This window comes from Hyla sarda, chromosome 5 (genome assembly GCF_029499605.1).
Source record: "Hyla sarda isolate aHylSar1 chromosome 5, aHylSar1.hap1, whole genome shotgun sequence".
Taxonomy (NCBI): Eukaryota; Metazoa; Chordata; class Amphibia; order Anura; family Hylidae; genus Hyla; species Hyla sarda.
In genome coordinates this window covers 14551501-14572614 of record NC_079193.1, presented here as the reverse complement: position 1 = coordinate 14572614, position 21114 = coordinate 14551501, and the positions used below count along the sequence as shown (strand labels likewise).

The 21114-nt window shown below is 41.3% G+C and overlaps 1 protein-coding gene and 1 non-coding gene across 2 annotated transcripts in view; both read right to left on the bottom strand.

Annotated features, from left to right (window-relative positions):
- DGKB (diacylglycerol kinase beta) overlaps positions 1-21114 on the bottom strand; it is a 579157-nt gene that overhangs the window by 243593 nt on the left and 314450 nt on the right. Inside the window, exon 20 of the mRNA XM_056518908.1 lies at positions 7979-8043. Coding sequence (XP_056374883.1) covers positions 7979-8043 — 65 coding nt within the window. The remainder of the gene's footprint in view (positions 1-7978; positions 8044-21114) is intronic.
- LOC130274700 (U2 spliceosomal RNA) lies at positions 192-378 on the bottom strand. The gene has a single exon (XR_008844438.1). It is a non-coding gene; the product is annotated as a U2 spliceosomal RNA (small nuclear RNA).

Genomic DNA, 21114 nt, shown 5'->3' with positions numbered 1-21114 from the left:
AAATGTCCCTGATCCTAGCCAGAAGGCCGGGATACCAAGGGTGAGTGCCAAAGGTGAAGAGTATGGTTCAGTGCGTTCACTCAGTGAGTTATAACACCCAGTGAGTTTCGGCACCTCAGGGTCACCACTCCACAGGCCACCACAGAAGTACCTCGGCTCTACAACCCCAACCTCATGGCGAGACCCGAGGAAACAGGTCACATCGGGGCAATTGTCGAGCTGATTCCTCAGAACCAGCCCCGGAACGCCCCGGTACACCTGCCCCCTACCATGCAGCACCCATCCCAACCAGCTCCCCACCTGCGTTGCCTGCCACCTGCATGGAACTGATAAGAACAGATACTACACTTGATCTTAGTCAAAAGGCCGAGAAGCGATGAAGGATAGCCTTATGCCTATCTATATCTTATATGAAGGATAGCCTTATGTCTATCTATATCTTATATGAAGGAAAACCTTATGCATATCCCAATCTTATATGAAGGATTGCCTTATGCCTACCCTTATCTTGGCTCCATTCACTTCAATTGAACTGGGCTGCAATACCACACACAGCCTGAAAACATGGAGTGGTGCTGTGTTTTTAATGCTGTCAGCCAAATGCTCATTTAGATGACACTAACAACTGGGTGGGTGGGAAAATTCAACTGACCTGAGTCTAAAGTCTATGGCTTCCTTCTGTTTTGAGTAAATACTTTAGAAGATTCAATAGATTAACCCTTTGTAAACCCGGTGAAACAATAAAGAAATCTCGGAGTCCGAGTACAGGGATTTGCATGTGCTACATCAATATGCAAAACAGTGAACTATAAACCATTCTTCAGTATTTGGTGATAAAATATCCAAGGAAAGTTCTGTACATAATTTGCATGGAAGTGAAACATGTCTAAAAACAGCAAATAAACAATTCTCACCTATGCAAAATATAATAAGGAGACAAGAGTAAACACTGCAATGTAGACCTCGTGTTTCAATGGAAAGTGTCTGATTTCCATGTCACAGCTGGGGAAGTTTCTATGTAAAAAGTTAGTAAATAGTCTGCTATCTAGTTAAGCAAAACCACTCGGGTCGGGTTCACGCGGGGATGAGATGAATCACACAATTTGCTTCTATTGCGGAAAAACTGCAGCATTTTTACAGCAATATCAAGAAATTGCAGAAAATCCCCAATAACACTGCAACACGTATACACAGCCTTAAAAACACTCAAGAGAACACTTATAATAGAATCAAACCATGCACATTTATTTAGGGACAATGTCATGGTGGGTATAATCTCTATTTACTAAGGGATAGAATCTATGCAGGTCCAGCATGATAATGGGTAGACATATACTGTAGATTCCATAATACTGCTCCTATATACAAGAATATAACTACTATAATACTGCCTCCTATATACAGGAATATAACTACTATAATACTGCTCCTATATATACAAGAATATAACTACTATAATACTGCTCCTATATACAAGAATATAACTCCTATAATACTGCTCCTATATACAAGAATATAACTACTATAATACCTCTCCTATATACAAGAATATAACTACTATAATACTGCCTCCTATATACAGGAATATAACTACTATAATACTGCTCCTATATACAAGAATATAACAACTATAATACTGCTCCTATATACAAGAATATAACTACTATAATACTGCCTCCTATATACAAGAATATAACTACTATAATACTGCTCCTATATACAAGAATATAACAACTATAATACTGCTCCTATATACAAGAATATAACTACTATAATACTGCTCCTATATACAAGAATATAACTACTATAATACTGCCTCCTATATACAAGAATATAACTACTATAATACTGCCTCCTATATACAAGAATATAACTACTATAATACTGCCCCTATATACAAGAATATAACTACTATAATACTGCTCCTATATACAAGAATATAACTACTATAATACTGCCCCTATATACAAGAATATAACTACTATAATACTGCTCCTATATACAAGAATATAAGTTCTATAATACTGCCTCCCATATACAAGAATATAACTACTATAATACTGCCCCTATATACAAGAATATAACTACTATAATACTGCTCCTATATACAAGAATATAACTACTATAATACTGCCTCCTATATACAAGAATATAACTACTATAATACTGCTCCTATATACAAGAATATAACTACTATAATACTGCTCCTATATACAAGAAAATAACTACTATAATACTGCTCCTATATACAATAATATAACTATTATAATACTGCTCCTATATACAGGAATATAACTACTATAATACTGCTCCTATATACAAGAATATAACTACTATAATACTGCCTCTTATATACAAGAATATATCTACTATAATACTGCTCCCTATATACAAGAATATAGCTACTATAATACTGCCCCCTATATACAATAATATAACTACTATAATACTGCCTCCTATGTAGAAGAATATATCTACTATAATACTGCTCCTATATACAAGAATATAACTACTATAATACTGTTCCTATATACAAGAATATACTACTATAATACTGCTCCTATATACAAGAATATAACTACTATAATACTGCTCCTATATATACAAGAATATAACTACTATAATACTGCCTCCTATATACAAGAATATAACTACTATAATACTGCTCCTATATACAAGAATATAACTACTATAATAATGCTCCTATATACAAGAATATAACTACTATAATACTGCCTCCTATATACAAGAATATAACTACTATAATACTGCTCTTATGTACAAGAATATAACTACTATAATACTGCTCCTATATACAAGAATATAACTACTATAATACTGCCTCCTATATACAAGAATGTAACTACTATAATACTGCTCCTATATACAAGAATATAACTACTATAATACTGCTCCTATATGCAAGAATATAACTACTATAATACTGCTCCTATATGCAAGAATATAACTACTATAATACTGCTCCTATATACAAGAATATAATTACTATAATACTGCTCCTATATACAAGAATATAACTACTATAATACTGCATCCTATGTACAAGAATATAACTACTATAATACTGCTCCTATATACAAGAATATATCTACTATAATACTGCTCCTATATACAAGAATATAACTACTATAATACTTCTCCGTATGTACAAGAATATAACTACTATAATACTGATCCTATATACAAGAATATAACTACTATAAAACTGCCTCCTATATACAAGAATATAACTACTATAATACTGCTCCTATATACAAGAATATAACTACTATAATACTGCCTCCTATATACAAGAATATAACTACTATAATACTGCTCCTATATACAAGAATATAACTACTATAATACTGCTACTATATACAAGAATATAACTACTCTAATACTGCCTCCTATATACAAGAATATAACTACTATAATACTGCTCCTATATACAAGAATATAACTACTATAATACTGTCTCCTATATACAAGAATATAACTACTATAATACTGCTCCTATATACAAGAATATAACTACTATAAAACTGCCTCCTATATACAAGAATATAACTACTATAATACTGCTCCTATATACAAGAATATAACTACTATAATACTGCTCCTATATACAAGAATATAACTACTATAATACTGCCTCCTATATACAAGAATATAACTACTATAATACTGCTCCTATATACAAGAATATAACTACTATAATACTGCTCCTATATACAAGAATATAACTACTATAATACTGCTCCTATATACAAGAATATAACTACTATAATACTGCTCCTATATACAAGAATATAACTACTATAATACTGCTCCTATATACAAGAATATAACTACTATAATACTGCTCCTATATACAAGAATATAACTACTATAATACTGCTCCTATATACAAGAATATAACTACTATAATACTGCTTCCTATATACAAGAATATAACTACTATAATACTGCTCCTATATACAAGAATATAACTACTATAATACTGCTCCTATATACAAGAATATAACTACTATAATACTGCTCCTATATACAAGAATATAACTGCTATAATACTGCTCCTATATACAAGAATATAACTACTATAATACTGCTCCTATATACAAGGATATAACTACTATAATACTGCTCCTATATACAAGAATATAATTACTATAATACTGCTCCTATGTACGGTATTACACCACTAATTACTTTATATAAACGTCTTCCAATATACAGTACAGACAATAGTAGAATACGTTACTTACAATAATTGAAATCATTTCTTTAGATTTTTACATCTTCTGCGGATTTCATTACATTTCAATTAACACGCCGCCTCTCCTCCTGTAATATTCACTTTACACGTTGTCACCGAAGTTTAATAGATTAAATGACTTTTTCCTCTTTTGCTCTCAAATAAATAACATAAAATTTGTCTTATTGATTTTGGATTAATTTATATTTTTTGGTTCTTTAAGTTGTTTGGCATCGGCCCCCCGCTGGTTTTACACGTCTCCCCCCCTCGGATCAGCCCGGGCCCCGGTACAGTGATTATACCCTGATTATTTATTCTCTAATTAGAAACAATGGGGCGATAATTGTAAATTAAAGGAGAGAAATGTATTAAAAACCATCAAGTTCTATTCATCCGTTTTGTAGAGAGAATTTTTTCTCTTTTTCTTTAGTTTCTCCGGGACACGTGAGTACTACCTCCTATACCAGTGGTCTTCAACCTGCGGACCTCCAGATGTTGCAAAACTACAACTCCCAGCATGCCCGGACAGCCGTTGGCTGTCCGGGCATGCTGGGAGTTGTAGTTTTGTAACATCTGGAGGTCCGCAGGTTGAAGACCACTGGTATAGGAGGTAGTACTCACGTGTCCCGGCCGTTCCGGACCCGTTACCGCTCATCACCGCTGCCCTGGATGTCGCCCACCATCGCTGTCGCCACGTCCCCGTGGTGTACCTGACGCTCCGGAACGTCTTGTTCCCCGGGATCCACGCTCACCGTCGCCGCCATCACGTCGCTACGCACGCCGCTCCTATTGGATGACGGGACGACGTGCGCGACGACGTGATGACGTCGAAGGAGAGCGCCGGCCATGCAGGGGATCCCGGCACGGAACAGACACCGAGGAGGCAGGTAAGGTCCCTCCCGGTGTCCTGTAAGCTGTTCGGGACGCCGCGATTTCACCGCAGCGGTCCCGAACAGCCCGATCGAGAAGCCGGGTTAGTGTCACTTTCGCTTCAGACACGGCGGTCAGCTTTGATCGCCGCGTCTGAAGGGTTAATACAGGGCATCACCGCGATTGGTGATGTCCTGTATTAGCCGCGGGTTCCGGCCGTTGATGGCCGCAGGGACCGCCGCGATAGGGGTGTATTCGCCGTATAAGACGCACCAACTTCCCCCCCCCCAGTTTTGGGGAAGAAAAAGTGCGTCTTATACGGCGAAAAATACGGTAGATTATGGACTTTTATTTTTATTTTTTTATTAATTTTCCAGTTTATATATTTACAATATACATTGAACTCCTGATGAAGGCCACATATAGTGGTCGCTAAATGTCGGCCACTATTGTAGCCACGTTGGGTGTTTTTTTCTGAAAAAGTTTTGCCGGTAGATAGCAAGTATACCTACAAAACTACCAGTCTATTTTTCTTATATGCAACTATTAGCTTGTTTTAATAGTATAATGATATGTAAATTCCATAGCATTATATAGTCTGATCGGCGCTCCACTGATATAGCCTGACTAAGCCAGGATGCATTATTGGATCGGTGATCTGGTGGCCTGAGGCAGGTAAGGGAACCCTCTACGGCTATTATAGCTCATCAGACCCCCAGGATCACGAGCTACCGGAATGTGGGATTTAATGCTTTAGACACAGTGATCGACATTGATCACCGCATCTAAAGAATTAAAGAGGTACTCAAATAGAAAAATGCTTTTAATAAATCAACTGGTGCCAGAAATTTTAAAAGATTTGTAAATTACTTCTATTAAAAAATCTTAACCCTTCCAGTACTTTTCAGCTGCTGTATGCTCCAAAGGAAGTTGTGTAGTTCTTTTCTGTCTGACCACAGTGCTCTCTGCTGACACCTCTGTCAGTGTCAGGAACTGTGCAGAGTAGAAGCAAATCCCCATAACAAACCTCTCCTGCTCTGGACAGTTCCTGACATGGACAGTGGTGTCAGCAGAAAGCACTGTGGTCAGACAGAAAAGAACTACACAACTTCCTCTGGAGCATACAGCAGCTGATAAGTACTGGAAGGATTCATATTTTTAAATAGAAGTCATTTACAAATTGGTTTACATTTTTGGCACCAGTTGATTTAAAAAAAATGTTTTCCACTGGAGTACCCCTTTATTGCTTTAGGCACAGTGATCGACGTTGATCACAACATCTAAAGTGTTAATGACAGGCAGCAGCGGTATCTCTGCTGCCCATCATTAGCGGTTGAGTGTCTGGCTACTTAGTCACTTCGTAGTCACTTAGAACTCCAGGAAATACATTTATGCCCGGGTATGTTAAAAGGGGTACTCTGCCTCTAGACTTCTTATCCCTATCCAAAGGATAGGAGATAAGATGTCTAATCGCGGGGGTCCCGCCACTGGGAACCTCCGTGATCTCTCCCAGCAATCAGACATCTTAACCCCTATCCTTTGGATAGGGGATAAGATGTCTAGGGGCGGAGTACCCCTTTAAGTCCCAGACAGCAAGTGCATTCATGTACGCCCTACGTCATCTAGGGGTTAAATCAAGTTTTTCTGTCATACAATTGTTTTTTTAAGAATTGTTGGTAACATTTTTTTTCTAATTTTCCATATTTTCTATCTATATGATAAAATAATCCTGAAATCTTGTAGTTTCCATTCTGGCCACTAGGCAGAATATTAGGTTGAGACTTTCTGTTCTGTACATTCTCCTCTTTATCATCACAGATAGGATTACACTTAAAGGTGACACCAGTAAATAAATAAACCATGTATTCACAACAGGTGATGTTCACATCTCAGCCTCCCCCTCCCTGTTTAATGACCTCTGGAAAGGTCAAATATCATGCCCAGACAACTTCGGCATTCATGTCTATAGGACAGCTCTTGTCTATTGTTGCCTATGTCTATGGGTCCTGCTGTAAAGCATCTCTCTAAATGCTGTTAAAAACAGCTCAAGCAAGATGAAATCCTCCATAATATTGTATATAAAAAACAATAACAATCGGAAGATAGAAGCAATTTAGAAAAACAACACTTTTCAGTATCTGGCTCCAATCAGTAAGATTAAAATCTGGGAGATGCATTCCCTTTATAGGGGTACTCTGCCCACAGACATCTTATCCCTTATCTAAAGTATAGGGGATAAGATGTCTGATCATGGGGATCCCACCACTGGGACCCCCTCAATCTCAGAGCAGCACCTGGCATTCTAAACAGTATGTTTAGAACACTGGGTTCCTGCGGCGGAAGATGTGATGTCAGGTCACGCCCACTCATGATGTCATGCCACACCCCCTCCATCATGTCTATGGGAGGGGGCATGACGGCCGTCATGCCCTCTCCCATAGACATGCATAGAGGGGGTGTGGTATGACTTCACGAGGGGGCGTGGCCTGATATCTCTCCCGCTGCAATCAGACATCTTAACCTATCCTATCCATTGGTGACAGGGGATGAGATGTCTAGGGGCGGAGTACCCCTTTCAATACAGGGTTAGTGCCAGAAACGGAAACTTTGCCATAATTGTAGAAAATTCGAACTTGCATTGAACTGACCATTAAAAAGAACAACAAACAGATGGGGCTGTGTACAGAGTTGCATTGATAGAATAGCTTCTCGACCTTATTGAGATTATTACTAGGAGTATTATGGCATTGTTATTCGCGCCATGGCTTTGGAAGGATATACAATACCCACTTGTTATTCCAAAATGTTATATAACAAGCAACTTATTAAATATTTTCACTAGTCTCTTACCTACTGTTGAACTTTTCGGGATGTTTTTCTCGCATCATATGAAATCGGTGAGCAATGGATGCATCCTAGAAGAAGTAAGAAAAAAAGAAGACATAAGCCATTCAATGTTCTTGATTTATATAGTGTTCTTAATACTTGAAGGCTGAGATGGATTACTTCCTTTATAATCTGTTTACTAATAGAGAATGGATGGAATATTAAACATTTAGGATTGTTGGCCAACAGTACCCAAACAGTACCCTTCCTTCCCCTTAATTATCTGGCCAAACACAGAACAGCACATACTCCTCTCTGCTATAATCTCTTTACTGATAGAGAAAATATTTAGGGGTTGTCCAATATGCAGCAGACAAATGATGGAAGTAATAGGCCACAAGAAGAATCCCGTGATCCGGCGATCACATCGAGCCATGTGCAGGCTCTTTAAACGAGTTAAGATCAATAAGATCAAGGCTCATATCGCGGTGGCTGTCTGTCCATCTAAAAGGCTCTTAGTGGGGAAAATGTTACAAAGAGTGGTTTCCACTCTGGATAACTTGTCAAAAACCTGTTTTTCATGGTGGTCTGTTCACTGAATTGAGCTTTATCTAATATTACATTTCTCCTTAGCTCATTCCCAGGGTGGTTTCATATTAAAAGGGGGTTGCACAGATGCCCATGACTCTCTTATGCTTATTTTTGCTAAAGAAGCACAACACCCTCTTAGTTGGTGACATGGTTAAATCTCATTGTATCTATGGACTTCTAGAACATACAGAAAAAGTAGGATGGTGTTTTACCAGCACTACTTACTTAATGAGCCCTAGAAAGCCCCCTCTGGGGTGCACAGGTATTTCTTACTCTCCACATTTCAAGAGGTGGGACCAGAACTGGTTTGAATGCGAATAGTACACAAACAGGAACTTCCCTCCCCTTACTTCTTTGGCCAATCCCAGCACAGCACATACTCCTCTCTGTTATGCGATAATAAAGTGCTGTTGAAAGTGATTTAGACCAAAAAAGGCTGCACTGCACTGGGGGAAAATATACACAATGAAATACTATGGATGGCATGGGAGGTTGGGTGCAGGGATAACTGATGCAAAGGCAGAGGAAAGAAACAGCAGCATCAAAGCAATGAATTGGTTACACTAAGCAATGAACTCCTGCTGCTGAGTAAAGGAAAGTCCCCACACACACACACACATTTCCTGTGTCCCATCTTGCTGTTTCTGTTACTACTGTTACTAGAGACAAAATTCCCCTATCAACAGGCAGTGAACAAAAGTTTGTAGGGCAGTGACACCTAGTGGCCAAGACTTTAGAGCTGTTTTTTTCTGAAGTTTGAAGTGATATTTGGTAAATAAAAAAAGATGTACAAATATATTAGGAATCCCATTGTGGGAGGGTGATACAACAGTGACCCTTTAGGTGAAATACAGTTCCCAGCAATGGAATTGTCCTTGGTGGGAAGATGGGCCCATGAGAGACCTGCCACCCTCACCATTTCAAAAGACACCATCATGAATCAAGAGGATAATATTTATTATACAGATATTATTATAAAGACAATGCCATCTATATATCCTGTTGGAGTATGTGGACATCATAGAGAGGAGTCCCCAGTGCTTAGCTTGTCCGGTTGGCCACAGCTTTCCTCACCAACATCACTCGACTAAAATAAGAACAAACTTTTCCAAAAATGAAAACAGGTCAAGACAGAAGCATTCGCCAGGCATACACATATAACAATGGAGAGACTCCGAGGTTCAAGCGAACAAGAAGAGCAAATGATCAAGAGATTCCACGGCTAAGGCAACAAAAAAATACAGAAATCTTCACGACTCACAACGAGCAACAGTAACCGAATAAGAATAGACTAGATACACCTAATACAGTCAAGCTAAGAAATATGAATGCATAACGTAGCAAAATATCCGAGTCTACTCTGAAGAGTAAGAATATGTCCAATTATACTGCAGGCAACAACACTAAATAAAACAATAACCTGGATATACAAAGATTCTCAGAGATGATAAAAACAATATATAGAAAGAGAAAAGACTCGTCAGGACATAAAAGGAAAGAGGGAAGGCAATAGCTGTACTAGAATACGTAGTTACTCCTGTTTCTCACTGGACTCCCTGCCCGTGTATGTCCTGAGCAGTGATGTATACAGTACTATATACATTGCCCCCTGGTACGGTGAATGCAGAGTAATAAACGACAATGCATACTGTCCTGTATAAACTGACACCCACCCACTTCATACTGGTGAATGTAGTGAGCGACGATGCATACCATACTATATGCAGCGTCGCTCAACCCACATCCAGCCACCAGCTATGCTTTAAAGGTGTGCTCCACTGGCCAGCGTGATGTGTGCGTGCTGCGGGGGGTCAGCCACATCCCCTTGTGATGTCACACCACGCCCCCTCAATGCAAGTCTTTGGGAGGGGGCGTGGCGGTAGCCACGCCCCCTTCCATAGACTTGAATTGAGGGGGCGTGGCGTGGTCGGCCCTCGCAGTGCTCACACAGCATTCGGAACTAAATGTTCTGAATGCTGGCCAGTGGAGTACAACTTTAAAGGAATAGTCCAGTGCTTTGCCATAGAGTTGTATTGAGAGGGCGTGTCACCTGTCACTTCCTGTGGTGGTCAACAAGCTCCCTTCCCACGGGCTTCCGGGGCCCCGTACAGGAGATCACGGGGGTCCCCAGCGGTTGGATCTGAAAATTATCCCCTATCCCCTATTCAACACTGGACTACTCCTTTAAAGTCACACAACACACAACTGCACTGTTATAACAAGGTGTTCCGACACCTTCATACTGTCGGCATGCGCTACATCTGTAACCTAGGATTACTTTGTGATTGGTGGGAGTCCCATTTTTTGGCCCGTCAGGTATTTTCAGAATGAAAGGGATGCAGCACTTGTGATATATTCCTTTTTGAGGAACTGTCCTATTTACTTTGTGTTGCATTTTTGTACACTACCGGGTGCCCATGGACAACTGTGCAAGAAAATGATGAGAACAGATTGTTTGGATCGGTGGGGGTCCTAGAGTTTGACAAATCCTATTGATGGGAATACCCCCAGTGGTGCATCACAACATAAATACTAGTGTGGTGAACCACGAGGTGTAAAGGTGAGGTGTATGGGGCAGATGTTATAGCCCAGGGTAGATGGTATTAACCCCTAAATGTTCGTGACGCCAGGGCGTAGTTTTCCCGATAACCACCCGAACGGTAGCATCGCTAGTTCTAGTTAGGCAGGGCAAATAAGAGTCAGGGTTGACCCCCTTTGATCAGACATCTTATCCCCTATCCTTTGGAAGATGTCTATGGGCGGAGTACCCCTTTAAATGTACAGTAGACAAGGTGTAACCATGAAAAGACAGGAAAAGCATAAATCCAGGGAGCGGAATATTGAGACATAGTTCCTGTTCTCCGAACGCACGTTCCATCCTCTAATGCTTTATGATGATATGAAGGCAGACAGTGATCTACGGACCCGTGTCCAGCACACACTCAACGCCGCGATCCCACATTCCATTAAACCGTATAATAACAATGGGACGGGCCATCGATATCTACTACTGAGGTGAAAGACTTTTACTCAAGACAAATAGCCTGAAAATATCCATCCAAAAGCATCAGCGTCAACTAAAAATCCATAACGCTTATTCCCCGCGCGGTCGTATCTTCCTAGACAAAGGAAGTTTTTCATTCATACATTATTCCTTATTAATACACTGTCTCCGAAACAGGAAGCATTTTTTTATTTTTTTTTCAATGGAGATTTGTGAGCAAAATTACATGGATTATTAAGGACATCGACTATGTGGATTTGGCTTATTCACTGTGCTGCGGAGATGACAATATCATTTTGACATAAGTCTCCGTGTGCGTCACGTTGTATTTCTGCAAAAGCGCTGCTTAGAGGAACGGTGGATGGGAACCGTAAAGAAATTATATATACTAACGTATACATAGATCAAAGAAAAACGTCGGCCGGGGAATGGATCATATGGAGGAATAGGTTTGTGTTGCTGGAATAAACTACCGTGTTTCTCCGAAAATAAACCTTATATTAATTTTAGTCACAAAAAAAACACACTAGGGCTTATTTTCAGGGTAGGGCTTATTTATTTACGGTTTACGGTTGAACAACTTGGGGGGCTGTAGCAGTGTGGAGGATGGGGGGCTGTAGCAGTGTGGAGGATGCCGCACCCCCCCCCCCATCTTCCACACTGCTACAGCCCCCCATCCTCCCACAGCCCTCCATCCTCCACACTCCCGCAGCCCCCCATCCTCCACACTGCTAAAGCCCCCCATCCTCCAGACTCCTGCAGCCCCCCCATCCTCCACACTCCTGAAGCCCCCCATCATCCACTCTCCTACAGCCCCCCATCCTCCACTCTCCTACAGCCCCCCATCCTCCACTCTCCTACAGCCCCCCATCCTCCACACTGCTACAGCCCCCCATCCTCCCCTTCCCCCGTCGTCCTCCACACTCCTACAGTGCCCCCACCCCTCTACAGTGGGGTCTGAGGGCATTACTGGCGGCCGCGGTCTGGATCTGGACCGCGGTCTGCCAGTTGATTACCCCTGGCCTCGGTCTTATTTTCGGGGTAGGGCTTATATTGCAGCCCACCCCCACCCATAATCCTGCTAGGGCTTACTTTCGGGGTAGGGTTTATTTTCGGGGAAACAGGGTATGATGTCAAGATTATGGCAGTGCGGATTTACAGCGGCAAGCATGGAGCCAAAGAGACGCCATGTACCGCCATATAATGCTCCACTTATATATGTTGTTGTCTATCCGGGCATGCTGGGAATTGTAGTTTTGAAACATCTGGAGGTCCGCAGGTTAGAGACCACTGATCTCGCTCTAGAGCAGTGGTTTTCAACCTGCGGATCGCCAGATGTTGCAAAACTACAACTCCCAGCATGCCCGGACAGCCAACGGCTGTCCGGGCATGCTGGGAGTTGTAGTTTTGCAACATCTGGAGGTCCGCAGGTTGGAGACCAGTGCTCCAGGGTATAAGCTATGGGGACAGACTTTGGGGTGTAAGCTCTAGAGAAGTGGTCTTCAACCTGCGGACCTCCAGATGTTGCAAAACTACAACTCCCAGCATGCCTGGACAGCCAACGACTGTCCGGGCATGCTGGGAGTTGAAGCTTTGCAACATCTGGAGGGCCACAGTTTGAGACCACTGCTATAAAGCATATTGCAATTTTCCATATAAAAACAGAGGCATATGGCGTTACAGTAAAGGTCTCTGGTACCTCTAGGGGGGGCCCAATCAAAACCTACTAGGCATAAATCTGATACACATAGCAGGAGGCATCATTCCATTCCGCCTTCTGATATGCATAACTGATCCATTGCTAATTGATCAGCTGATCTTGACTGTAAACCTTGAATTGTTTAGAGTGGAGCCAACCTATTGGTTAGCTTTTTATATATATATATATATATATATATATATATATATATATATATTTATGCGGATTATAGTGTAAACTAGTTCTTGGTACTTCCTATGTTTGTAATCCTGATGTTTGTATTTAGTAGTTGCTGTTGTTTTACTCAGAATACATAGATCAAAGGGAAATGTCTGCCGGGGAAATGGATCATATGGAGGAATAGGTTTGATGTCAAGATTATGGCAGTGCGGATATACAGCGTCTCGCGTGGAGCCAATGAGACGCCATGTGCCGCCATATAATGCTCCAGTTATATACGTGGGATGAATTCACTACGAGAAGGCTTTTCGCTATACACCATACAATAAAGCAGTGGTCTCAAACTGTGGCCCTTTTCTTATTAAACTGTTTCCAAAACAGATTTGATACATTACCTCTATTTAAAAATCGTAACCCTTCCAGTACTTATCAGCTGCTGTATGCTCCACAAGTTGTGTAATTATTTTCTTTCTGACCACAGTGCTCTCTGCTGCCACCTCTGTCTGTGTCAGGAACTGTACAGAGCAGGAGCAAATCACCATAGCAAACCTCTCCTGCTTTGGACAGTTCCTGACATGGACAGAGGTGTCAGCAGAGAGCACAGAGATTAAATTAAAAAAGAAAATAACTTCCTGTGGAGAATACAGCAGCTGATAAGTACTGGAAGGATTAAAGGGGTTCTCCACCATAAGGTGATTTTTTTAAGTACCTGGCAGACAGTAATGGACATGCTTAGGAAGGATCTGTGCTTGTCTTGGGGCTATGTTGTGAGATTACCATAACACTGTGGCTAGCTTTTTGTGAATTGGTATTTCCTCTTTGAGTTTTTCTTCTTTTGCCTACAAATCCCATAATTCCATTTTCCTCCCTCCCACACATCAGCCACCCCACCCATTGAAACATAAACGAGCTGCATCCATTCAAAAGACCTGTGGTTTTCAATCAGGGTGCCTACAGCTGTTGCAGATTGATCTCTCTCCCACCAAGCGATCGCTCCACCCATTGAAGCGGACAGGCTCCCTGTCATCAGCTGACTAGTGATTTCAGGTTTCGGCCGCATTGCAACCTGGGAAAAATCTGAGACAACAGTCATTTTGTATGATGATAAAAATAAATACTGGAGTTAAAATCACAGAAGAATTGTGAGAAAACCGTCACACACAGGTACAGACACTATATTATGTACTACACTAACTTTACAGTCCCTGTAGCATAGTCAAATAAAAAAAAATCCTGGAATACCCCTTTAAGATTTTTTAATAGACGTAATTTACAAATGTGTTTAACTTTCTGCCATCAGTTGATTAAAAAAAAATTTGTTTTCCACCGGAGTGCCCTTTTAAGTCCAGAGTTTTCCACAGGGACATTGCAGAAACAGTGAGGCTTAATTTGTATGGACTAAGGCTAAAAATTCAGGGCAATAGTCTGGGCAAAGATTAAAGGGGTTGTCCAGGCAGAGGTTTCTTTACATATTTGGCCAGGAATGGGGTGATTAAAAAACAACAATCCACACTTTCTTTCCTTCCTCCTACACCGCCGCCTGTAACAGGCTGGGTTCACATCACGTTTTTGCCATGCTGTTTTCAATCCGTTTTTCTAAAGAAAACCGTATGGCAAAAAAAACCGTATGGAACCGTATAAAACGGATGGAAAAGTAAATACTGTTTTTAAAAGTGCATACAGTTCCATCAGTTTTTATTTAAAAAAAAAACATTTTGGGGTGTTGGGTGGGGACTTTAGGATGCAGATGACCATGTGAAAAATAAAAAAACGTACACGGTTTCCCGTATGGAACCGTATAGATGTGCGTTTCCCATTGATGTCCATGTTTAAAAAAACGTATGTGGTTGCAGTACGGTTTTTAAACCGGAGACAAAACCGTGATGAAGCTGCAGTGAACCTTCACCGGAGCACCAAGTGAAGCTGGATGAAGATCGCTGCGAGCCGGGGAGTGAAGAGCGCTTACGCACACTTCTCCTGGTTTGCTCTAATGATGATCACTGAGACCCCGACCAAACAAAACGTTTGACATGTCTCTGAAATAAAAAATTTTTCGAAATGACAGGTACACTTAAAATAATTTCACAGGCTACAGACGGATCTGTTTTTGGGGCTCGATTGCCTTATTTGAATAATGTTTTTACTCTTTCCTTACCAGAGGTCACAACTTAAGAGGAAACACTGGTAGATACCTTAGTACTTTCCTATCAATGCTGCCCGAGTTCTTCCTTAGAGGGATATTTTGTCTTACTCAGATGCAGTTTGTTGTTGCCAATGGAATTTCTCCTCACTTTTACTCCTCCGCAGCATGCGGGTTCCCAATCCCCCTCCTCCCCTCCCCCACCTCTTTACTGTAAGGTATAGTTGGAGACAGATTTTGTGAGGACTGAGTAACTTGTTGAACACTTAAAGGGGTACTCCCGAGGAAAACTATTTTTTTTTAATCAACTGGTGCCAGAAACTTAAACAAATTTCTAAATGACTTCCAATGTAAAAATCTTAATCCTGCCAGTACTTATCAGCTGCTGTATGCTAAACAGGAAGTTATTTTCTTTTTGAATTTCTTTTCTGTCTGAACACAGTGCTCTCTGCTGACACATCTGTCCATGTCAGGAACTGTCTGGAGCAGGACCAATTCCCTTAACAAACCTCTCCTGCTCTGGACAGTTCCTGACATGGCTGTTGGGATCCCCGCGACCTCCGAGCAGCACCCGGCATTCTATACAATATGTTTAGAATGCTGAGTTTCCACGGCCGGGGACGTGATGTCACGCCACTCCTCCTTGTGATGTCACACCACGCCCCCTCCCATAGACATGAATGGAAAAGGCGTGGCGTGACTTCACGTCTCCGGACATGGAAACCCAGCGTTGTAAACATACTGTTCAGATCGCCAGGTGCTGTATGGAGATCACGGGGACCCCCGCGATTAGATATCTTATCGCCTATCCTTTGGACAGCGGATAAGATATCTGTAGGCAGAGTACCTTTTAATGATTGTCTGCAAACAGTTAAAGGGGTACTCTGGTGGAAAACTTTTTTTTTTTTTTTTTTAAATCAACTGGTGCCAGAAAGTTAAACAGATTTGTAAATTACTTCTATTAAACAATCTTGATCCTTCCAGTACTTATTAGCTGCTGAATACTACAGAGGAAATTCTTTTCTTTTTTGGAACACAGAGCTCTCTGCTGACATCACGAGCACAGTGCTCTCTGCTGACATCTCTGTTCATTCTAAGAACTGTCCAGAGTAGGAGATAACCCCCATAGCAAACATATGCTACTCTGGACAGTTCCTAAAATGGAAAGAGATGTCAGCAGAGAGCACTGTGGTCATGATGTCAGCAGAGAGCACTGTGTTCCAAAAAGAAAACCATTTCCCCTGTAGTATACAGACCCTAAAAAGTACTGGAAAGATTTTTTAATAGAAGTAAATCTGGCACCAGTTGATAAAAAAAAAAAAGTTTTCCCCCCGGAGTACCCCTTTAAAGGAGTTTACAGGCAGCAAGATGACACATGACCCTGATGAGACACGTTCTCAAGTTCCATGCCATGTCCTACGACCATTTCCTTCGTCTTTCGTACGCTGTCCCGGTCTGTCATCTTAATCCGGCCTCTCTCCACTTCATTTTGTCAATAGCGAGCGGCGACACTGCTAGCACTTTTGTCGCTATACAATTGTTACATTTATGACTAGTATAGTGAAAATGATGTCGTGCCCTTAGAATGGGGACCAGCTGGAGTGGCATGCCGCCTTTCAGAAGATAATGAAATCCCACAGCTGCCGGTTCAATCAGCTGGAGCTCGGATCCATCACTGAATACACGTTACCTACTAAATATCGGCTTCACAGAATCCATTATAATGAGTCCTACAGGCTGAAAATGAAGAAATGTATCGTTCAGAAGAAGAACATAAGTGATGTCAAGAGAAAGAAACATCTGCGGCTCCTTTAGGGTACGTTCAGACGAGCGGATTTACCGCATATTTTACGCTGCGGATCCGCCGCTGAAGGACCTCTGTATGCTGCCTTTACATGTGCCGGCTCGTAGCAGCTACATGCAAACACACTGAAGCGAAGAGCGAGTCGCCGCGCATGCACGGTGTACTCGCACACATCGCAGCCGCTCACTCTGCTCTATAAGCTAGGCCCGAGAGCTGCCGCGATGTGCGAGTATACTGCGCATGCGCGCGACGACTCGCACATCGCAGTGTGTCTGCTCGTAGCGGCGTATTGCCGCTCCGAGCAGGCACATGTAAAGGCAGCATACAGAGGTCCTTCAGCGGCGGATCCGCAGTGAAATACGCACAGAAAATTTGCTCGTCTGAACGTACCCTTAACCCCTTAAGGACCGGGGTTTTTTCCGTTTTTGCATTTTCGTTTTTTGCTCCTTGCCTTTAAAAAATCATAACTCTTTCAATTTTGCACCTAAAAATCCATATGATGGCTTATTTTTTGCACCACCAATTCTACTTTGTAATGACGTCAGTCATTGTGCCCAAAAATCTACGGTGAAACGGGAAAAAAAATCATTGTGAGACAAAATTGAAAAAAAAAACGCCATTTTGTAACTTTTGGGGGCTTCCGTTTCTACGTAGTACATTTTTCGGTAAAAATGACACCTTACCTTTATTCTGTAGGTCCATATGATTAAAATGATCCTCTACTTATACAGGTTTGAATTTGTCGCACTTCTGGAAAAAATCATAACTTCATGCAGAAAAATTTATACGTTTAAAATTGTCATCTTCTGACCCCTATAACTTTTTTATTTTTCCGTGTATGGGGCGGTATGAGGGCTCATTTTTTGCGCCGTGATCTGAAGTTTTTAACGGTATCATTTTTGCATTGATAGGACTTATTGATCGCTTTTTATTCATTTTTTCATGATATAAAAAGTGACCAAAAATGCACTATTTTGGACTTTGGAATTTTTTTGCGCGCACGCCATTGACCGTGCGGTTTAATTAACGATATATTTTTATAATTCGGACATTTCCGCACGTGGCGATACCATTTATGTTTATTTTTATTTTTATTTACACTGTGTTTTTTCTTTTATGGGAAAAGGGGGGTGATTCAAACTTTTAATAGGGAAGGGGTTAAATGATGTTTATTCACTTTTTTTTTGCACTTTTTTTTTGCAGTGTTATAGGTCCCATAGGGACCTATAACACTGCACACACTGATCTTTTACATTGATCACTGGTTTCTCATAAGAAACCAGTGATCGATGATTCTGCCGCATGACTGCTCATGCCTGGATCTCAGGCACTGAGCAGTCATTCGGCGATCGGACAGCGAGGAGGCAGGTAGGGGCCCTCCCGCTGTCCTGTCAGCTGTTCGGGATGGCGCGATTAGCCGCGGCTATCCCGAACAGCCCGACTGAGCTAGCCGGCATGCTTTCGGTTTCACTTTAGACGCGGCGTTCAACTTTGAACGCCGCGTCTAAAGGGTTAATAGCGCGCGGCACAGCGATCAATGCCGCGCGCTATTAGCCACGGGTCCCGGCCGTTGTTAGAGGCCGGGCCCGAACCGCTATGACGCGGGGCCACGCCGTGGCCCCGCGTTATAGATCGGGAGTGGACACATGACGTTCCAGTACGTCATGTGTCCTTAAGGGGTTAAAGGGTACTCCTGTGGAACTTTTTTTTTTTTTTTTTTATCGACTGGTGACATAAAGTTAAACAGATTTGTAAATTACTTCTATTAAAAAATCTTAATCCTTCCAGTACTTTTTAGGGGCTAAATACTACAGAGGGAATGCTTTACTTTTTAGATTTCTCTGATGTCATGACCACAGTGCTCTCTGCTGACCTCTGCTGTCCAATTTAGAAACTGTCCAGAGCAGCATATGTTTGCTATGGGGATTTTCTCCTGCCCTGGGCAGTTCCTAAAATGGACAGCAGAGGTCAGCAGAGAGGTCATGACATCAGAGAAATCAAAAAAGTAAAGCATTTCCTCTGTAGTATATAGCCCCTAAAAAGTACTGGAAGGATTAAGATTTTTACAACTGAGTACCCCTTTAACGTGTCCCTGTCATTTAGAAAAACTTTTTATATGTCACAGAGACATGTAAAAAGTTTTAATAGGTTAGGGTCTCAGTGCTGATACCCCCACTGATCAGGAGAAAGAGTACGTGGAAGCCCGCTTCCCTACAGATGCTCTGGGTGAAGGTTGCTGCAAGCCGGGGAGCGAAGCCGACAACCACACACTTCACCCCACTCCTTCTCCTGATCGGTATAAAGTTTGGCCTATTTCAGTTTGAAGCAATATTTCCAACTCATAAACTGATGGCATTTCGCTAGAACCACCAACAACAGCGAGAATAAAGGGGCTGTAGCTTTACACCTAGACGCACTTCACTGTATTGAGGAAAGGGGCTTTAAGGGGTATTCCAGTTAAAAATATATTTCTTTTTCATAGCAACTGGCTCCAGAAAGTTAAACAGATTTGTAAATCTTAATCCTACCAGTACTTATCAGCTGCTGAAGCTGAGTTGTTCTTTTCTGTCTGACAACAGTGCTCTCTGCTGACACCTCTGTCTGTCTCAGAAATTGTCCAAAGCAGGAGAGGTTTGCTGTGGGGATTTGCTCCTACTCTGGACAGTTCCTGACATGGACAGAGGTGTCAGCAGAGAGCACTGTTGTCAGACAGAAAAGAACAACTCAACTTCAGCAGCTGATAACTACTGGTAGGATTAAGATTATTTTAATAGAAGTAATTTACAAATCTGTTTCAACTTTCTGGAGATAGTTTATATGAAAAAAAATGTTTTTAAAGGGGTACTCCGATGGAATATTTTTTTTTTTAAATCAACTGGTTACAGATTTGTAAATGACTTTGATTTAAAAAAAACTTTACCCTTCCAGTACTTTTTAGCAGCTGTGTGCTTTTTTGTCTTGTCCACAGTGCTCTTTGCTGACACCTTTGTCTGTGTCAGGAACTGTCCAGAGCAGCATGGGTTTACAATGGGGATTTTCTCCTGCTCTGGACAGTTCCTGACAGGGACAGAGGTGTCAGCAGAGAGCACTGTGGACAAGACAAAAAGAAATTCAAAAAGAAAAGAATTTCCTCTGTAGCATACAGCTGTTAAAAAGTACTGGAAGGGTAAAGATTTTTTTTATTAAAGTAATTTACAAATCTGTTTAACTTTCTGGCACCAGCTGATTTATGATTTAAAAACATAAAATAAAAATGTTTACTACCAGAGAACCCCTTAAAGGGGAGATTTTAAAACTTAAACGCTCCTTGCATATGCCCCTGCTGTTTCTAGGTGGCTTAGGGAAATATGATCAAGCCAAGAATGGAGTAGGCAGGGTTCACTGAACTCTGTTGTCCTAGAGCCACTTACAGTGGGGATCAAAAGTTTGACATCTGAGGCGTAAACTGAGGGTTTTGCCATGGCCTTCACAATCTCCTGACCTCAACATAATTGAAAATCTATGGATAGACCTTAAAAGAGCAGTGCCTGACAGACAGCCCAGAAATCTCAAAGAACTGGAAGACTTTTGTAAGGAAGAATGGGCAAAGATACCTCAAACAAGAATTGAAAGACTCTTGGCTGGCTACAAAAAGTGTTTACAAGCTGTGATACTTGCCAAAGGGGGCAGTACAAGATATTATCTCTGCAGGGTGCCCAAACTTTTGCAGACACCATTTTTTTTGTTTTCTGTTATTTTGAAA